General features: G+C 41.9%; 1 protein-coding gene across 1 annotated transcript in view; it reads left to right on the top strand.

The window, feature by feature from the left end:
- LOC142760553 (kinesin-like protein KIF28) overlaps positions 1 to 20,896 on the top strand; it is a 97,000-nt gene that overhangs the window by 37,336 nt on the left and 38,768 nt on the right. The window contains exons 8-13 of the mRNA XM_075863744.1: positions 1,970 to 2,060; positions 2,232 to 2,286; positions 2,385 to 2,508; positions 5,374 to 5,518; positions 20,247 to 20,365; positions 20,504 to 20,611. Coding sequence (XP_075719859.1) covers positions 1,970 to 2,060; positions 2,232 to 2,286; positions 2,385 to 2,508; positions 5,374 to 5,518; positions 20,247 to 20,365; positions 20,504 to 20,611 — 642 coding nt within the window. The remainder of the gene's footprint in view (positions 1 to 1,969; positions 2,061 to 2,231; positions 2,287 to 2,384; positions 2,509 to 5,373; positions 5,519 to 20,246; positions 20,366 to 20,503; positions 20,612 to 20,896) is intronic.

The raw sequence follows: 20,896 nt of genomic DNA, 5'->3' as shown, positions 1-20,896 counted from the left end.
CACATACCTATAGGCCATGTATAATTTATGTTATGAATTATGAATTTGTTACTATCAGGAGTGTTCAATCGAAGAACACATATGCTTCTATGCTTCCAGAGTAGCAAGCATGTGATCTCAGGTTGCGATAGTGCAGGAATTAGGGCAATGGCAGCCAATTGCACTACCATGCGGCTGAACTATGGCACAATGTGAACATGAGCCTGCTAACTACGCCCTCACACTGGGTCTCTGTGAGCCAGAGCAACAGCGTGAAACGAGCACCCGGAAGAAGCCAGAATGCTGGCGAAACGCGCGTCGGGTGCTCAATCATTTTAAAATTCTCCTTGGTGCAATACATGGCCTTAGCTGCCATATTCAGGCCAATCAATTGTCAATCTACCATTTGCTTCTAACGCACGGCTGACAGCACGACTGTGTTGTTAGCGTAGCGCACCCTGCTGTCAATTGCGAGCAGCTGGTTGTGTGCTTTCATCCAGCCGCTACGCTCCAATTTGACCGCCGGTGTACTTGCCGTGCGGTTTCCTTACTGCTGCCTACCCCGTTTACTTACGGGAGTAGGGCTATTGCCTTGTAGGACAGTTTGTCCTGCGGGGTTATTCTGATCTCTCAGCGCTGGAGGCCCTCGCTCCGCTCTGAGATTCAGCACTAACGCTGAGTTTAAGTCCACTTACAGTGGAGTTGTACTCTGGTATGGTGTTTGTACCGCTTCTCAGCTGACGGCTGGGCGCGGGCATAGCAAGGTAACTACGGCTGTTCTCCACGCTGCTGCTCTGGCACACAGGGACGGCGGCGTGAGTGTGCAGCTGTCTGCTGACTGTTCACACTTGGCAGTTACGTACGATGGTGCGGCATTGTACTTGCCCTGACTCACTGCACTATCACGCTCTGCAGGTGTATCAATGGCATGAGTAGCTCTAACCATTCCAACTCGTGCACTCAAGATTCATGCTGCTGTTACCCTTTACACCTAAACCGACTGATTTGCTCAATAATAAAATCAATTCGACCACTTCATAGCTCTTTGTTATAACAGTACAACAATTTACAGTTTTCTTCTTATATAATTCACAGCAGTGCAACCATAGGCTGCGTTTCACGCTGTTGCTCTGGCTCACAGAGACCCAGCGTGAGGGCGTAGTTAGCAGGCTCATGTTCACATTGTGCCGTAGTGCAGCCGCATGGTAGTGCAATTGGCTGCCATTGCCCTAATTCCTGCACTATCGCAACCTGAGATCACATGCTTGCTACTCTGGAAGCATAGAAGCATATGTGTTCTTCGATTGAACACTCCTGATAGTAACAAATTCATAATTCATAACATAAATTATACATGGCCTATAGGTAAGTGAGTTTGGGGGTCACTCACACATACCTTATTGCACCATTGGACCTTTTAGTGTAATTTTCTATTTTAATGCATATCAATAAAAGTTAAATATTAATATCAGATCACATACTTTTTTCTTCCTTCCCTTCCCTCACACATGATATATATATTTATACCTGTTGCAGCGATGTAGAGGAATTAAACACTTGCTGTCGTACCATGGGACTCCTTGTGATAAGCTTATGGCTGTGGAACAATAGGGATTGTCCAAAGCAAACAACCCCTTTAAAGGGGTTTTCCAGGTTGGGTGCTGTTTTTTATATTGATGTACTATCCACAGCATAGGTCATCAGTATATGATCGGTGGGGGTCACTTGAGTAGGAGCAGGGCTACAGTACTTTAGCATGGCTGCTATACTGTGTCTGGAGCCTTCTGATTTCGGCACCGACCCTGCATAGCTTCCGCCACCAAAAGGCAGCCGGAGCAACTGATTGGTGCGGGGTCTGGGTGTCGGACCCCCACCGATCATAAACTGATGTCCTATTCTGTGGATAGATCAGCAAAAAAACAGCCACCAACATGTACAACCCCTTTAAGTGTTTACAAATTAAGCTAACATATGTTTGTTTCAATTCTAGGAGAGGCGCATGATTCAGTCTTTTCCTTATCTCCTAAACATTAACGAAGATCCACAGCTGTCTGGAGTTCTTAAGCACTTTATACAAGAAGGTACAGCACTCACATATATCAGTGTAGAATACCTTTCAAGTACCTTTTTCAGGGTCTTGTAGTGGCTGACATTAGTGGTTGTCACCCGGTTGTAACTGTAAATGTAAGACAATACTTATTGGCGTAAGACATCATAATATATTGGTGATCATAGTGTTCATTCTGTTTCAGGATCATCTGATGTTGGCCAGGCAGCTTCAAATGAAATAACCTTGAGAGGTCTAGGGTATGTGATGGACAATCCAAGTCTATGAAATTTAGTTTTTTATCTATACTTCTTTCTATACAATGTGAATTTTTTTTAATTTTATTTTTCTTTCACAGAATTTTACCAAAACATGCTACTTTTATCAACATTGAAAACAAGGTGCTGGTAAAGCCATATGACAAGGCTAAAGTGATTGTGAATGGTGTGCCTATTTTCATGAATACTAAACTTCAACATCTGGTAAGTTATATTGGGTACAAGTTAGGGTATGTTCACACGCAAATGCAAAATACCTCTGAAATTACGGAACTGTTTTCAGGCGAAAACATCTCCTGAATTTCAGACGTTTTTGCAAGTACTCGTGTTTTTTTGCGGCGTCCAATGGAGTCAATGAAAAACGGCTCCAAAAACGTCCAAAGAAGGGACATGCACTTCTTTGATGCAGGCGTCTTTTTACGCGCCGTCTTTTGACAGCGACACGTAAAATTACACCTCGTCTGAACAGAACATCGTAAAACCCATTGCAAGCAATGGGCAGATGTTTGCAAGCGTAATGGAGTCGTCTTTTCAGGCGTAATTCGTAGCGTAAAACGCCCGAATTACGTCTGAAAATAGGCCATGTGAACATACCCTCAGTGTTGTATGCGACTCTAGTGGTATATCCATTGCTTCAGTCTGCTCCTCTTATCTGTGACGTCAGAAGGACTAAAACGTCATGAAACAGGGATTGTAAAAAAGAGGAGTTTGCTTTTTTTTCCCAGGAACCTCACCACTCTTGCCCATGGCCTGTAATGGGAATGGGCCTGAGCTATAATACAAGATACAGCAATGGACAAGAGTGGCGCTGTGTTGTTCGTATCCCAGCCACTCATTTTAAATTCTGTCTTGAATATCCTTAGTAGCCTATGCACATTATATTTCTACTAGTATAGAAAACCCGTTACATGGGTTTGCTAGCAAAAAGAATGCAGTGGTCTGTTAATAAATATAAATGCTCCCGATAGCTGCCCCCACCGTATATTGTCCCTTATAGCTGTTCCCATACAGTGTAATGCCCCCCATGGCTGCCTCCACACAGTATAATGCCCCCCATGGCTGCCCCCACACAGTATAATGCCCCCCATGGCTGCCCCCACACAGTATAATGCCCCCCATAGCTGCCCTCACGTAGTATAATGCCCCCCATAGCTGCCCCCACACAGTATAATGCTCACCATAGCTGCCCCCCACATTATAATGCTCACCATAGCTGCCCCCACACAGTATAATGCCCACCATAGCTGCCCCCACACAGTATAATGCTCTCCATAGCTGCCCCCACACAGTATAATGCCACCATAGCTGCCCCCACAGTATAATGCCCCATAGCTGTCCCCACACAGTATAATGCTCACCATAGCTGCCCCCACACAGTATAATGCCCCCATACGTGCCCCACAGAGTATAATGCACCCCATAGCTGCCCCCAGAGTATAATGCCCCCATAGCTACGCCCATGCAGTATGATGCACCCCATAGCTGCTCCCATACAGTATAATGCCCCTCATAGCTGCCCCCACACAGTATAATGCCCCCATAGCTGCCCTCACACAGTATAATGCCCCCATAGCTGCCCCCACAGTATAATGCAACCCTATAGCTGCCATCATATCAGACAGCCCCCCCCTCATGTAATGTAATGCCCCCCCATATGTGCCTTATAGGTAATTAATTGTTATTATTTTCTATCTCCATTCCCCTGACGGTTGGAGGATCCTTCTCCTCCTCTGCACTGTGCTGTAAGTGACTCGGTACAGGCAGGCGCGATGACGTCACTACATCGCGCCTGCCTGCACCGAACCACTCACGGCACAGTGAATGCTGGAGCAAGGGTCCGTTAGCTCCTTGCTCCAGCATTGAATTCAACTGTATCTGCGTCCTGACGACGTAGATACAGTTGGAACAGGAACCTCGGTGAGTGGCTCGCCACCCCCCCGGAGGTTTTCACATGACCCCCCCAGGGAGTTGCAACCCACAGTTTGTAATCAGGATTGCCAACCTCCACTTCAGAAATATCTGGACAACTGAGCTAAAATTCACGGACAGACCAAAATTTTTACGGACACATTACAAAATAATTTCCTGTGCAGTGTTCTAGGAGTGACTCGCCAATCACAGTTCCACTTGTAGCTATCCCCCGCTAACTTAGGTGATGTTTTCTCTGATTAGTCATTCACTTTCCCTTTTTTCTCCATCCGACCCGGACCACTGTGACGTCTTATTCCAGCCACGACTTATCTCTGCAGAATTAAACACACAGACATGTTGGTTTCTCGCTTTACCAGCACCCTCCACACCTATACCTCATCCTCTAAACAAAATCGTAATCCAGTGATCCAGATGGTAATAATGATCCCTTAGTTCTCAACACAATAAAAGTACCCCATCGGTAACTGTGCCCCCTGCAGATAACACCACACACAGCTCCCCCTTGTAGATAGCGCCACACAGCCCTCACTTTGTAGATAGTGCCACACAGCCCTCCCTTTGTAGATAGCGCCACACAGCCCTCCCTTTGTAGATAGCGCCTCACAGCCCCCCCTTTGTAGATAGCGCCACACAGCCCCCCCCTTTGTTGATAGCGCCACACAGCCCCCCTTGTAGATAGTGTCCCCCCTTCCCTTGTAAGTAGATCTGCACAGCCCCCCATTCCCTGGTACGTAGCGCTGCACAGCCCCCCTTCCCTGGTACTTAGTGCAAACAGAGCAGTGAGCGGTAGCCTACCACTACCACTCCGAGCAAACGCTTGTTCATCAGCTGATTGTATCGTTTTAAATGTGTAAAATATTATCGTTGCCGACAGTACATCTCCCTGTGTAGACAGGGAGATGTGCTGCTGACGTGATCTAAAAAGCATGGGGATGGGTGATTGGAGTAACGATCGCTCGTCTCCATACTAGCTCCTTGTGAACGGAGCAAATGAGCGCTGATCAACAAGCTGGCTCAGAGGTAATCAGCATGTAGTTAAGCTCATAGGCCTCTCAATTCAACACTTTCCATTTACCTATCCGTATGGTCAAAGTTATAGTTCTTTTTAACTACGTAAATCTCCATTTATATTCTTAGGATCGTATAATCCTTGGGTCAAATAGTGCATATATTTATATAGGATTTCTGGATGAACGTGGATGTGAAGACCTCAGCAAGTTTGATTATGACTTCTTCCAGTCTGAACTGGCAGCAGCTGAAGGCTTCAGTGCAGATAAATTGGGTATGTTCACCTTACCTGCAAATGTTCATTTGTGCTCTAAAATAGTAGAAAGTAGATTTTTTTTTTGGCCTGGTTACCTTCTGGGTATTATAAAGTGAATAGTCTGTGTGACTAGGCAAATGAAATGTGAATTGGTGTACAAGGTGGACATTAGAATGACATAGAGCATTCAACATTAATCATAATGACACCACATATAGAAAACAACAAGTCATTCATGTAACAAGTCAATTCCTGCGTTCAGATGATTGAATAGAATACATTGTGTACTCTAATGGAAATCTGCAGCCACACTACTCGGATGCTTACAACCATGTTCTATTTCTTCATAGCAAGTGACACAAAGTTAACAATTCATCCCCTCTGTCCAGCCTCCCGGGGATTCTCACGCTCGAAGACCCATTTTGAACAGCTTTGTGCCTCTACTGGAGTGGTGCGACATGGTCTCTGAAATTTCTGAGATCCTTAGCTCACCCATTGATACTCCTCTCCCATTGCATATTATTACATGGGGAAAGGATTTACAAATACTCTTTACACCTGAACAACGCAACAGGCTCTTCCTATTTACACACGGGTCGTCTGTCTCTACTAGGACAGAAAAAGCGGGTTTCTATATTCTCTCCAGGGGGTACAAGGTCCCCTCTAAACTTTATGCGCTCATGCTCACAGACTCTTCTCTCTGCTGTTGTGTGGAGCATAGAGTTTAGAGGCGTCTGGGAATGTCCTGTATTGACCATTTATTTAAACAAGGTCTGATGCATCACCTCTAAATTTACGAATGATCCACCACCTGCCTCACCTGCTCTGATTCACTTTCATCTCTGCAATATGCTAATTTTATCATACAAGAAATCGGACATTCGACATTTTAGTAATGCGGCCCGAGCTTGTATCCTGACTCGATGGTGTCAGACAAAAGTACCGACTATTGGCCAATGGTTCTTTTAGGATACAAGAGGTAATGCGGATGGAGGACCTTAAAGCAACTGTGCATAAAAAAAGGATAAATTCAATAAGACCTGGTACCATTGGATTTCAGAACCCTGTAGAATATAAAACGGCTCTGGAACAAAAACCAGCTCCACCTATTTGAATTGACCTATACAAATCTCCCTCTTTCTTTTCAACCCCCTCCACCTTTTTATTTTTTTTATTTTCCTGTTGAATCCTTATACTTGTATGTCCCCTAGTGAATTAAAACAGATCAGATCACTACATGTACAAGTCAAATATGGGCTATCCCCTCCATTCTGTTTTTTTTTTTTTTTTTTTTAATTCAAAGTTTTTATTGAATTTTTGTAATATAAACAAGAATAGGAAAAAGCTATTTTTTTAAAATAAAGTATTTTTTTATTTTCAGCAAAGACAAAACATTTGCGATACAGCATCGCAATACATATAACACTCCCCCTCCCCCTTCTTCCAAAGTATGCATGCTCATGAATACAGAATAACATCACATAAATCAGCATCAAATACATAAATCTATAAATCTATTGCATATTTGAAAAGGAGTTAACAAAATCCCCCTAAGGCCAATCAGATTACTCTAAGCATCATAAATGATCTACCACGACTATCGCGGTCTAGAATGCAGCTACATCCGACGATGAACTCAGGCCCCTGCTATCCACCTATGGATATATCAATATATCTCCCCACTGACTCTCTTCTATGGGCCCAAGATCTCTTTCCCATTTACTCCTCAATATGGAAGGTGAGTCATCTAGGAATCTTATCAGAAGACTTTTGTATTTAAGAGCTATAAGGCCAGATGTATGACCAGTCTTGCTAATAACTCCTATCAGGACATTATCCATTATTGTGACAGTGTTACTCCTATTCTCCATACCGTACGCATGACGAACTTGAAAAAATATATAAAATTGGGTATGAGGAAGACCAAACTCCATCTGTAAACATGAGAATAACTTCAATTCCTGATTATCCAACAACTGGTCCATTCTACGAACCCCTTTGTCCTTCCACATAGCAAAATCTGTTAGAGTGGTCATATGAGGCAACCACGGCGTATCCCAGATAGCTGTATATTGTGTACAACCCATGATGCCTTGAACATTTCTAACACTCCACCATATTTTGTGCATTAAATACAGCGTTGGATAATTCTTAGTATGCTGTTTAAATTTATGGGCCTCTAATGCCTCGTATAAAGAGTCTGAACATAGGAAATGTTGTAAGAGCAGCCTATTGAAATTTACTGAGTCATCAATATCCCACCCTCTGAGATGCTGCAACTGAGAAGCCAGATAATACAATCGGGGGTTAGGAACCGCCAGACCTCCGTCTGTCTTATCTCTCTGTAAATCTCTCCAAATTTAAATGTCTCCAATTTTATGCACGCATGCCCCGTGTTCCATATAAGAGACCTAAATAGCCTATTAACCTTGTAGAAGAACCGCTGAGGTAACCATATTGGTGCATTGTGTAAAAGATATAGAAGTTGAGGCATCCAAATCATTTTAATTAAATTACATCTGCCAATTACTGGGAGATACAATTTACGCCACACATCCAGCTTAAGTTTAAATCGAGCCAGTAAGGGGGTTAAATTCCATCGTTCAAATAACTCCAGTTTCATAGATATTTCCACTCCTAGATATTTAAAGGAGGTGACACATTTCATTGGGAGATCTACACATGGCACCTGTGTGTGTGTGTGTGTGTGTGTGTGTGTGTGTGTGTGTGTGTGTGTGTGTGTGTGTATCATCCACCTTCATCAGGACAGACTTGGACCAGTTGATGGTCAATCCGGAGAACTGACCAAACCCCCCAATAGCTGACATAGCTGCATCCAAGGAGGCAGCATCATCCTCTAGAAACAGTAGCATGTCATCAGTGTATAACGCCAGTTTATCCTTCTGCTCTCCATGACGGAACCCGACAATTTCGACAGAACCCCTAATCCATACTGCTAATGGCTCTATGGCTATGGCAAAAAGCAACGGAGAGAGCGGGTAACCCCGCTGTATGCCCCTACCCAACAGAAATGCAGCTGTCATAAAGTTATTTACTCTAATTCTAGCCACAGGTCTATCATATAGCATCCGAATCCAGGAAATAAACGAGTCCCCAAAGCCCATTTTCTGAAGTACTGCCCATAAGTGTGCCCATTCCACACTATCGAAGGCCTTTGCTGTGTCTAAAGAGCAAAGTACCCTTCTACCCGAGTTGTCAGCTGGGAGTTGTAAATTCAAAAATAACCGTCTAAGGTTAATAGCTGTAGATTTATTAGGCATAAAGCCAGTTTGATCAGGGTGTATTATTAAGGTGATAATCCTGGAAAGGCGTATAGCCTTAGCAATAATTTTAATGTCCACAGGCAATAAAGATATTGGTCTAGAAGAATCTGCCAACAAGGGATCTTTACCAGGTTTCAAAAGAACCACTATCACGGCTTCTCTCATAGTGTCAGGTAAACCCTGGTCTCTAAACAGCAGACGTAAAAACATCCAAAAGATGCGGCAGGAGTATGTCACCCAATTTTTTAAAGATTTCCACCGGCAGGCCATCCGATCCCGGAGCTTTGCCATTAGCTAAAGATGCCACCGCCTCCTGCAACTCTTCCAACGTTAACCCTATCCCGCTCCTGGAAGTACTATTAGGTCATGGTAGCTGTATCGTTCACGCTCCATGACCTAATAGTACGTCACTGGAGTAACGGCCATTTCAGCCATCTTCCCGACACATACAGGAGCTGTGACAGCTGCTATCTCGTACAGCAGCTACTGGAGCTCCTACAGCAGGTACCGATCGCTGTGTCCCCGCTGATTGATCCCTTAAACGCCGCGTTCAATAGTGGCATGCAGTGCAGTGTATTAGAATAGCGATCAGGGCCTCCTGCCCCCAAGTCCCCCAGTGGGACAAAGTAATAAATTAAAATAAAAAGTAAAAAAAAGTTGTGTAAAAATAAGAAAATAAAAGTTTTAAAAGTAATAAAATAAAAAATCCCCCTTTTTCCCTTATCAGTCCTTTATTATTAATAAAAATACATAAATAAACAAATAAACTATACATAATTAGTATCGCCGCGTCCCTATCGGCCTGAACTACAAAATTATTTCGTTATTTATCCCGCGCGGTGAACGCCATATAAGAAAATAACAGTAAACCATACCAGAAACACAATTTTTTTTATCACTTCACCTCCCAAAAAATGTAATAAAAAGAGATCAAAAAGTCGCATGTACCTAAAAATGTTACTGATCGAAACTACAGTTCGTTACGCAAAAAACAAGTCCTCGCACGGCTTTCTTGATGGAAAAATAAAAAAGTTCTGGCTCTTAGAATATGGCAACACAAAAAGAAAATGATTTTTTACAATAAGTATTTTATTGTGCAAATGCCATAAGACATGAAAAAACCTCTAAACATATGGTATCGCCGTAATTGTATCGCCCCGCCAAATAAAGTGAATATGTCATTTAAAGTGAACGCTGTAAAAAACAATAGTAAAATTGCTGTTTTTTTAGTCACCACGCCACTTAAAAATAGAATAAAAAATGATCAAAATGTCGCATGCACCCGATGAAAACTACAATGAATTCCTCACGGGGTCTAGTTTCCAAAATAGGGTCACGTTTGGGGGGTTTCCACCGTTTTGGCACCACAAGACCTCTTCAAACCGGACATGGTGCCTAATAAAAAGGAGGCCTCAAAATCCACTAGGTGCTCCTTTGCTTCTGAGGCCGCTGCTTCAGTGCATTAACGCACTAGGGCCACATGTGGGATATTTCTCAAAACTGCAGAATCTGGGCAATAAGTATTGAGTTGCGTTTTGTTTTACAGGAAAAAAATGGAATAAAAAGGATTTTCTGACAAAAAAAGGAAATATGTAAATTTCACCTCTACATTGCTCTAAATTCCTGTGAAGCACCTAAAGGGTTAATAAACTTTCTAAATACTGTTGTGAATACTTTGAGGGGTCTAGTTTCTAAAATGGGGTGTTTGATGAGGGTGTCTAATATATAGGCCCCTCAAAGCAACTTCAGAACTGAACTGGAACCTAAAAAGAAATAAAAATGAGGCAATACTTTGCTTCTTACATTATACTGATAATGAGCCGTGCCCACCCCGAGATGACTCCAGTTTTGACCGTTTGTATAAACGGAGACCCTATTAGACCGTTCCAGTGCCCGGTTTTCCCAAGCATACACCCCCGAGAAGTGTATTTCTATTGATGTGTCCTTGGTAGATTTTAAAGGGAGGCTTCAATTCCGCGAGTACCTGCCGGGTAAGAGGGCAAGGTATGGCGTGAAGATGTATAAGCTGTGCGAGAGTGCATCAGGGTATACCTACAAATTTAGGATATATAAAGGGAAGGACAGCAGTATTCAGCCCCCAGAATGCTCCCCTTACTGGGAGTTAATGCAAAAATTGTGTGGGATTTGGTGCACCCACAGCTGGACCAGGGTTACCACCTCTACCTGCATCATTTTTATACCAGCGTCCCACTCTTCAAGTGCCTCGCTTCCAGAGGTACAGCGGCATGCGGCACTGCTAGAAGAAATCTAAGACTCTGCTTGGGCAAACACTCAGAAGGGGTGAGAGCAGGGCAAAATCTAGCAGCAACATATTGTGTGTCAAGTACAAGAGAGAAGTCCTTGTATTGACAACAATACATGGCCACACCAGTACCCACGTACCTGTACGAGGTACCAGTACAGAGACCCCAAACCAGATTGCATCCTGGACTACAATAGGTACATGGGATGGGTGGACTTTTCAGATCAAGTCCTGAAGCCCTACAGCGCCATGTGGTGTGGTATAAGAAGCTAGCCTTGCACATCATTATCAAGAACCTAATCTTTAGGGACCAAGAAGGGGGCACCCAGTACTTCTGGAAGCGAGGCCACAAGCATCGTACCAGGGCAACACTTTCCAGAAGAAGTTCCCCAAACTGGCAAGAAGGGAAAAAGTCAAATGAGGTGCAAAGTCTGCTATTAGAGGGGGATAAGGGAGGACACAAAATATCAATGTGACACGTGTCCCGAAAAAACAGGGCTCTGTATGAAAGTGTTTTAAAATGTATCATACATCCCTTAGATTTTTAATCTACCCTGACGCGCTCCGCACAGCTTATCCCCCTCATCTTTCCCTTCTGAGCCCTGCTGTGTGCCAAGGCAGCTGATAAGAGCCACTTGTAGGGTATTGCCGTACTAAGGAGAACCCACATTACAGTTTATGGGATGTATATCTCCGGTGCCGCATGCTGGCCACAATATATTGGACACTGAAATGGCATAGATATATAGAAAATTGCTAATCTCACACTGCACCATCTGCTGTGCATTACCTTTTACACAATACATGTGGGGCCAAAATACTCACTACACCTCTAGATGAATGTCTTAAGGGGTGTAGTTTTTAAAATGGGGTCACTTCTCGGGGGTTTCAACTGTACTGGTACCTCAGGGGCTTCTGCATACATGACTTAGCACCAGAAAAGCTCCAGTAGGCGAAGTGGTGGTCCTTTCCTTCGGAGCCCTCCCATGGGCCCAAACGGCAGTTTATCACCACAAATGTGGTATTGTCGTACTTAGGACAAATTGGGCAACAAAATGGGGTATTTTGTTCCCTGTGAAAATAAGAAATGTTCATAAAAAATGATATCTTATTGGAAAAAATGACATTTTTTTAATTTCACAGCCCAATTCAAATACGTGCTGTGAAAAAACTGTGCGGTCAAAATGGTAACAACAACCATAAATCAATTCCTTGTTGGGTGTAGTTTCCAAAATGGGGTCACTTCTGGTGGGTTTCCATTGCTTTGATACCTCTGCGGCTCTGCAAATGCGACATGGCACCCGAAAACCAATCCAGCAAAATCTGGATTCCAACAAACACATAGCGCTCCTTTCCTTCTGAGCCCTCCCATGGGCCCAAACGGCAGTTTATCACAACAAATAGGGTATTGCCGCACTCAGGACAAATTTGGCAACACAATGGGGATTTTAATTCTTTTGAAAATAAGAAATTTTATCAAAAATTACATCTTATTGGAAAAAAATTCATTTTTTAAATTTCACAGCCCAATTCAAATACGTGCTGTGAAAAAACTGTGTGGTCAAAATGGTAACAACAACCACACATGAATTCCTTGAGGGGTGTAGTTTCCAAAATAGTGTCACTTTTGGGGGATTCCTACTGTTTTGGCACCTCAACACCTCTTCAAACCTGGCATGCTGCCAAAAATATATTCTAACAAAAAAGAGGCCCCAAAATGCACTAGGTGCTTCTTTGTTTCTGGGGCTTGTGTTTTAGTCCACGAGCACATTAGAGCCACATGTGGGGCATTTCTAAAAACTGCAGAATCTGGACAATACATATTTAGTAGTGTTTCTCTGGTAAAACCTTCTGTGTTACAGAAAAAAAATTGAATAAAATTGAAATTCAGCAAGAAAAATTTAATTTGCAAATTTCACTTCCACTTTGCTTTAATTCCTGTGAAATGCCTAAAGGGTTAAAACACTTTTTAAATGCTGTTTTGAATACTTTGAGGGGTCTAGTTTTTAAAATCGGGTGTTTTATGGGGGTTTCTAATACATACACCCCTCAAAGCCACTTCAGAACTGAACAGGTACCTTAAAAAATAGGATTTTTAAATTTTCTTAAAAATATAAGAAATTGCTGTTTATGTTCTAAGTCTTGTAACGTCCAAGAAATTATTAAAAAAACTATGCCAATGTAAAGTAGACATATGGGAAATGTGAACTAGTAACTATTTTGGGGTGTATAACCATCTGTTTTACAAGCAGATGCATTTAAATTCAGAAAAATTCTATTTTTTCAACATTTTCTCAAAATTTTGCAATTTTTTACAAATATACACTGAATATATCGAACAAATTTTACCACTAACATAAAGCTCAATGTGTCTCGAGAAAACAATTTCAGAATCGCTTGCATAGGTTTAAGCATTTCGACGTTATTACCACATAAAGTGAAATATGTCAGATTTCAAAAATGGGCTCTGAGCCTTAAAGGGAATGTGTTGCCAGCAAAACATGTTTGTTTTTTTTTTAGTTAAACAATTAGTGTGTAGGTGATTAAACATTGTTCTAATTTTTTTATTTTTTTTCACGAGTCAGGAAATATTATAAATTGGATTCAATTTATAATATTTCCCAGCACTGGTCACTAGATGGAGCCATTCCCAAAATTGCAGCATTGCATGTGGTAAAGCAACCACATTGCTTTATGCTGCAAAATTGGGTAAAAATCCCTCGCTCTAGTGAGCTCTCAGAATCCCCCCCTCCTTTATCCTGGCTAGTGCCGGGAGAAACGAGGGGTTTGAACGGTCTAACCTCCTACACAGTGTGTCGCCATTTTTTGAGCTAACACACAATGTAGAAGGTTAACATACAGTAGTAAACACACTGAAACACGAACATACATAGAAATAACTTACCTGCTCCAGTCGCCGCCGCTCCCTCCGGTCCATCCGCTCCGTCTGCTGCCGCTGCTCCATGTGCACAAGTCCGGAAGCCGCGACCGGAAGTAGTAATCTTACTGTCCGGCCGCGACTTCCGGTCCACAGTAAAATGGCGCCGGACGGCGCGCATTTCAAATTAAACTGTGTGGGAGCGGCGCATGCGCAGTTCCCACACAGCGGCGTACACGAAAGTGGATGGAACGGCCCCTATGGGACTGGATTCCATGTCTGTATGTGTCGTTAATCGACACATACAGAAATGGAAAAAAAAATGGCAGCCACCATAGGGAAGAAAAAGTGTAAAAATAAAAAAAAGTAACACAAAAACACACAAATTAATCCAAACGTTTTTAATAAAGCACTAACATTTTTAACATATTAAAAAAAAAATTGTGGTGACACTGTTCCTTTAAGGCCAAAACAAGGCAGCGTTCTAGTAACATCATGTGACTTCAGAAAAAGGGAGCAAGACTTTTTAAAATGTTGGTAATGAAGAAAGGTTGGGATTAGTGGAGAAACCATTTGTTTGAAAGAAGGTTCACCAGGAACCTTAATTTCATTGAACATTCATTGCCATTGGGACAGTCCTGCAGCCAACATATTGAGGGATGAGACTTGCAGGGGAGAGTGGGGAGGGAGTAGGTGCGAGTATTGTATGCCTCTCATGCCAGACTTCATGGACCCCTTTTAATAGTGGATTAAACTCAGGAGCTTTATATGTCCTTGGCTGTGGAAGCCAAATGTCAGATAGAAAGGTTGGACCATATGCAGCTCTAGCGATTGTTACCATCTCATGATTCTTACACGGATTAACCAAGTCTAACCATCTATTGAGTTGAATGGCTTTATAATATGTTAAAATGTCAGGTAAACCGATACCACCAGCTGTCTTGTCTTGAACCAGTAATTTATGAGCGAGTCTAGGTTTATGTTTGGACCAAAGAAATCTAGTAACGTTACTTCTAAGGGGTTTGAAGAAGAGAGGAGGTATATGCATAGGCACCATCTAAAGTCATTTAAAGTATATAAGAGTTTTGGAATTTTATATTACTTCAGCAGATTCTTTCGTCCCACCCAGGAGACCAGGGGAATATCATAGGATCTCAATAGGCTAGAAATTGTCGATAAAAGGGGCTGATAATTGAGGTGATGTATTTCAGACAATTTGGCCGGAATCTGTATACCTAGGTATGTGAGTGCTTCTCTGGACCACTTATATGGTAAGGTCCGTTTAAGCCTCTCTACGACGTTCGTAGGTAGGGAAATGTTTAACACCTCAGACTTGCTCAGGTTTACCTTAAAGTTAGAGAGGGCACCAAAAAAAGAGAGGAGCTTCGTGAGGCGTGCAAGACCCGTCTCTGGGTTGGTAACCAAAAATAATAAATTGTCAGCAAACGCAGAGGCCTTGAATTGAGAGTCTTGTATTTGAATTCCCCTGATCTCCTGGTCCTGCAGAACAGCCTGCAAAAGTGTCTCAATGACTAAGATGAAAAGGGTGGGGGAAAGAGGACAACCCTTGCGAGTTCCATTTGAGATTTCGAATGTTGGGGAAAGAGTATCATTGACTTTCAATCTAGCATGTGGTTGGCCATATAAAGTAAATATAGCACATATCCGAAAAGGTGGGAAATTAAATTTCAGTAGGGTTACTTCCTTAAAGGCCTAGTCAACTCTATTAAAAGCCTTTTCGGCATCGATACCAAAAAAGACTAGGGGGATATAATGGGAATAAGCTAACTGAATAACATGGAAAAGTTTAGTCGAGTTGTCGCTACCTTCTCTTCCCTTAACAAAACCTGTTTTGATTAACATGTATCAAAGTAGGTATGATAGTGCTCAGTCTAGTGGAAATGAGCTTAGCCCATATCTTTACATCTATATTCAGAAGAGAGATGGGCCTGTAGCTACTACATGACAGTGGATCTTTACCCTCCTTTAATATCAAAGTGACTTGTGCCTGTCTAGGAAATAATGAGCCTGACAATAAGGCATTGCAGGTAAGTACAAGCTGTGGTGGAAGAATCTCCTGAAATTTTCTATAATATAATAAAGGGAAACCATCAGGTCCTGGGCTTTTCCCCGGTGGGATGCTGTTGATAATTTTCTGCAATTCAGACAAGGAGACCGGATCTAAAAGACCAGCAGCTATGTCATCCCCTATAGTCGGTAGATTAAGTGCAGTGAGGACAGAACCGACAGCGTCATTTCTATCAAGCACAGGGTTTGAAGGTTCAAACTGGTGTAGATTATAGAAAACTTGGAAGGCCTGTGCAATAACTTTAGTGGAGGTTTTCACCGTACCTGTCTCATCTTTGATAGCGCTAATATGAGCTTTGGCTCTAGCTTTCTTTATGAGTGAGGACATAAGTTTACCTCCTTTATTACCATGAACATATACATTATGTTGAAAATAAAGGTGGCTATTTAGCCGCCAATAAAGCTTGCAACCGTTCCCTAAGGGCAATAAGGTCAGTCTCTACTAAAAGTGATTTGGATTATTTATGCACACGTTCTAATGCCGCTATCTGCAACATAAGATAATCTAATTTCCTCTGTCTGCTCTTCTTAACACTGGAGCCAAGTGCCATCAAGAAACCCCGAATGTAGACCTTGTGGGATTGGTTGGTCATTGAAGATAGAAGTGTTAAACCTAAAGAATTCTTGTAAATAATCTTGCAAAACTCCACAATTAGCCTCTGAGTCTAGTAGAGATTCATTTAATCGCTATCTCCATTCCTTCACTGGCAATGAAGTTTGTGTAAGATGCATATTTACAGGAGCATGAACGGTTATTGTAATATTCCCAATCTTGGGGTATGCGGTATATGGAAGGAGTGTAACTGACACAAATATATAGTCCAGTCTCTGAAACTAACCATGTACTGAGGAGAAATAAGAGTAATCTATAGCTGCGGGGTTATGGTGTCTCCAAATATCTACAAGGGGGAGTATAATTTACGAATGGCTGCTTGAGAGATAGGAGATTTTTTGAGTCCAACAGCGGGTTTAAAGTTACATTTAAATCCCCTCCTAGGATTATAGGACCATCAGCAAACATCTTAAGTTGATCTAGGGTCGTCAATAGCCATGAAATTTGGTTGACATTAGGTACATAGATGTTTGCAAATGTATATATAACAGAGGCTATAGTACCTTTTAGAAAAAGGGCTCGACCTCAGCATACTGTTGGGTAAGTTTGAAGGGGATTGATTTATAAATCGCTATACTGACTCCCTTGGAGGCTTAGTTTAGGTGACGGCAATGAAACCATTGTGAAAAATATGTTTAGGAGAGACTTGGAATTTTACGGTTTTTAAAATGCGTTTCCTGATAGAAAGTGATGGAAGCCTTAATTTTACGGGAGAGCAAAATCACATGATGTCTTTTGTCAGAGGAATTCAGACCCTTAACATTAAACGAAGAGACCACTATGTCTGCCATCTAATTTAGGATCTTTTGTATGTAGAATTTAAGCTTTGGTATTAGAATCAACAAAGGGAGTGCGTGTGGGTTATGAGGGGGGCTAAGTATAAGTTGGGGATAGCAGCACACAATTACAATAAACAACAGTCCTTTAATAGCAAAGTTTGCCCGAAAGCAATGCTGCATTAAAGTCTAACTGGTTCCCGACCGCTGGCTGTATTTTTACGGCCAGCGGTCAGGGTCCTTAAAACCAGAGCCATAGACTTTTTACGGCTCGGGTTTTAACTTGCTGCCCGCGCGATCGGGCAGCTGAATGTCGGGTCTCCGGCTGTCAGTGACTGCCGGGGACCATGAGGAGAGGATAGAAGCAGCTTTACCTGCTTCTGTCTTCTCCAATGTCTTTTTACACAGCGCTCAATGAACGCTGTGTATATGAATAGAGACAGCAGCAGCGGCCCTGTCTCTATTCCTCCCGGTGATCATGTGACTGGTCACATGATCGCCGGGTGCCATTAGTGGCAGACTGCTGCTGGGTCTTACAAGACCCAGCACAGCCCTATTAGTGACAATCGTCACTATAAGAGGGCTGATTTCCCCTGTAACTGGGGTTGCTGTGTAGCCCCAGTTACAATGGAAAAACATGGTGTAAAAGAAAGAAAAAAAATATATAAAGTTCCCCAAAGGTCTTTTTTGACCTTTGGGGGACAGACCATAGTAATAAAAAAATAATAAAGTAAAGTGCAAAAAAAATGTAAATAATAAATACACATAAAATACCCACCCCAAAAAAAAACGTTCCCCCCCACCAATCATTGTTGCAACGCTAGCGCTGACCCAATTACCCTAATATAGACATGTAATATATTAAAATTTACAGTAGACAATGACGATCACAAATAAAAGGTCTATTTTAGGGTAAAACTATGTTATTACCAAAAAAAAAATAGCTGAAACGTAAAAAAGCTTATTTTTTTACTATTATTTTCAAACTTTATTAATAAAAATTCTAAAATAGCAAAAAAGGTGTGTATAAAAACGATAAAAAATGAAACCTGCATTGTCTACGGAAAAAATTTCACAAAAATCACGTCGTTAGCCCAACAAATAAAAAAGTTATAGCCATTTAACTAACACGTGCTAAAAATGGCTAAACAATGTCTGGTCCTGAAGGCGCAAAATAGCCCGGTCCTGAACTGGCTAAATACCTACTAACCTAGGTTTCAATGGCTTCTTTCCCAGAACACCAGACTGGTGTAAAAGCAAAAAAAAAATGGCGAGGTATTTCGAGTATTTGGGGGGACAGTGATGAAGTCCTGATCTAATAGGTGTAACGATGAACCACATCTAATCATAAAAAAGTGATATAGAGAACTTCAAGGCATAATAAACTTGTTACAAGTCTTGCATTAAGACAAAGATAATTCGTAATAATAAGGACCCTCATATAATGCAAGAAAGTTATAAAGGTTCAGTCATAACTATGAACCGTCACTGTACATCTAACAACATTTAGAAGAAAAACATTACGTTTCTAGTGACTCACTACCAGTATCTGTCAGAAACCCAGGTATCCACATCAGGTAGGTAATTGGAAGTCTCTTGTCATCAACTTCTTTCGTTTTGGAGATTTAGGTTTATGCACTACAGTCCAAGGTGCAAATTTCAGAAGGGAAGGTAGAGACTCTATGTCTGGAGTCGCCAACCAAGAAGCCACTTCAACCGGCGGTATATCCAAGATCGGCCAGATCCTGTGTAGATCAGATGGAGTATGAAAGTGCCAGGTGTATTGAATATTGCGTGTCCACAAAGCATCTAGAAGTGGTTTCAATTGGCACCTTTTTGCCAGCATTGTAGGTGCCAAGTCCTGGTAGAACGAAAGCTCTGCTTCCTGGTATATAATAGAGCGACGCTCCCTCGCAGCAGAGAGAATAGCTGCTGTATCCACATAGGAGAGTAGGCAACAAATCACATCACATGGTTGTTCATTCGGTTTCGGTCTCGACCGTAGGGCTCTATGAACCCGTTCGATGGCTATGGTGATAGCTCTGTCTAGGCCTAAGGGGTCGGAAAAAAAATATCCATGGTCACCTTTTGTAGTGCTTCCGTAGCCCAGGTCTCCGGTAAGCCTTTGATGCGAACATTTCTCCTCCTGCTCCTATTTTCCTGATCTTCAATCAAGGTGAGGGCTTTATTAAGGTGTCCCGTATGTTGAGAAACAGTTGATGCCAGTGCTGCTAAATGTTCCAGAATGTTAGTGCAGGCCGACTCTAGGTCCTCTACTTTACGGCCAATTTGCTGGACTTCCGTCTTGATGTCAGCTAATTCAGTCATGACCAATTTGAGGGCCTGGAGGAGAGTTCTGCGGAGAAATCCCTTTGAAATTGGTGCTGGAGCAGCCCCATCTTGGTCTCCATCCGTCACGCTGTCAATATCAGACTCTGCAGTGTCTGCCGCTGAAGCCGTGTCCGGCGGCATTTTGGACCCTTTCGTGACCCTTTTCCAGAATTTTGGAAGATCCGACTGACATATCCTGATCTGGGAGTAGTAGGTGGGTCACTGAACTTATCTCTAGCCGACTTGACCATTTTTTTTGGCCTTGAAAGGTGATTTATAAGCGGTCCGAACGTACCCAGTGAAGGAGCCACAGGCTTAAGCGTCCATCACAGTTCGCGGTAAGGCTCCACCCCCCCATTGTGTTATTTCAGTGCTTTTACTATATTTTTCAGATGTACAACCTGCGTGCTGATTTGATACGTAAGACTTTCTTTGTTTTTTCTTTTTTTTAAACATTTCTAAATAAGCAATTAAAAAAAAAAAATCAAATGAATCCAATATTTTTCCACGCAGGCCCCAAACACAATAAAGATGGCAAACCTGATCCAAGTGTGCTGGCAGTCTTCCATGACTATATTAAATTGATGCCCCTAGTTACTGAAGCAAATCAGATCAGTGAAGAGCTTATGAAGGTAAAACACGCCTCTCTTCCTATCTTTTACATTTGGGAAATTAATATTTGTTAACTGAAAAATAGACTTTGTTACTACTGGTGTATACAATGTTTTTGCTGAAATTATATTGATTATGTGATTTTAATCTCTGAGCAGGGCCTAAAGTTTGAGCTAAAAGTGAAAAATTTGGCATTGACTGATTCCAGAGGTTACGATCTTCAAAAAGAAATAATGGTGAAAGTGATCAATAGAAGTACTCAACAGGTAAAGTTGATAAATTCATAATACATATTCTAGGTGCTACTGTGAAAACCAAGTATACATTTTATTTTAAATATTAAAGCATCCATCCAAACGTACAATTCATACTGCACAGTCCTAAATGTGGATGTCAGTATAAAGTACTTTCCAGCCTTGAACTCCTAACCTGATGTAGCTTCAGCTTTCAGATCATGCTAATTTGTTAATAAAAATGCTAACGAACAAAAAATTTTGACAAAACTGGTAAGTGTTACCATACATTTTTTACTAATATGGTAAAGAACTTAA

The sequence above is a fragment of the Rhinoderma darwinii genome, chromosome 4 (genome assembly GCF_050947455.1).
Source record: "Rhinoderma darwinii isolate aRhiDar2 chromosome 4, aRhiDar2.hap1, whole genome shotgun sequence".
Classification (NCBI taxonomy): domain Eukaryota; kingdom Metazoa; phylum Chordata; class Amphibia; order Anura; family Rhinodermatidae; genus Rhinoderma; species Rhinoderma darwinii.
This window is presented reverse-complemented; position numbering and strand designations above follow the sequence as displayed.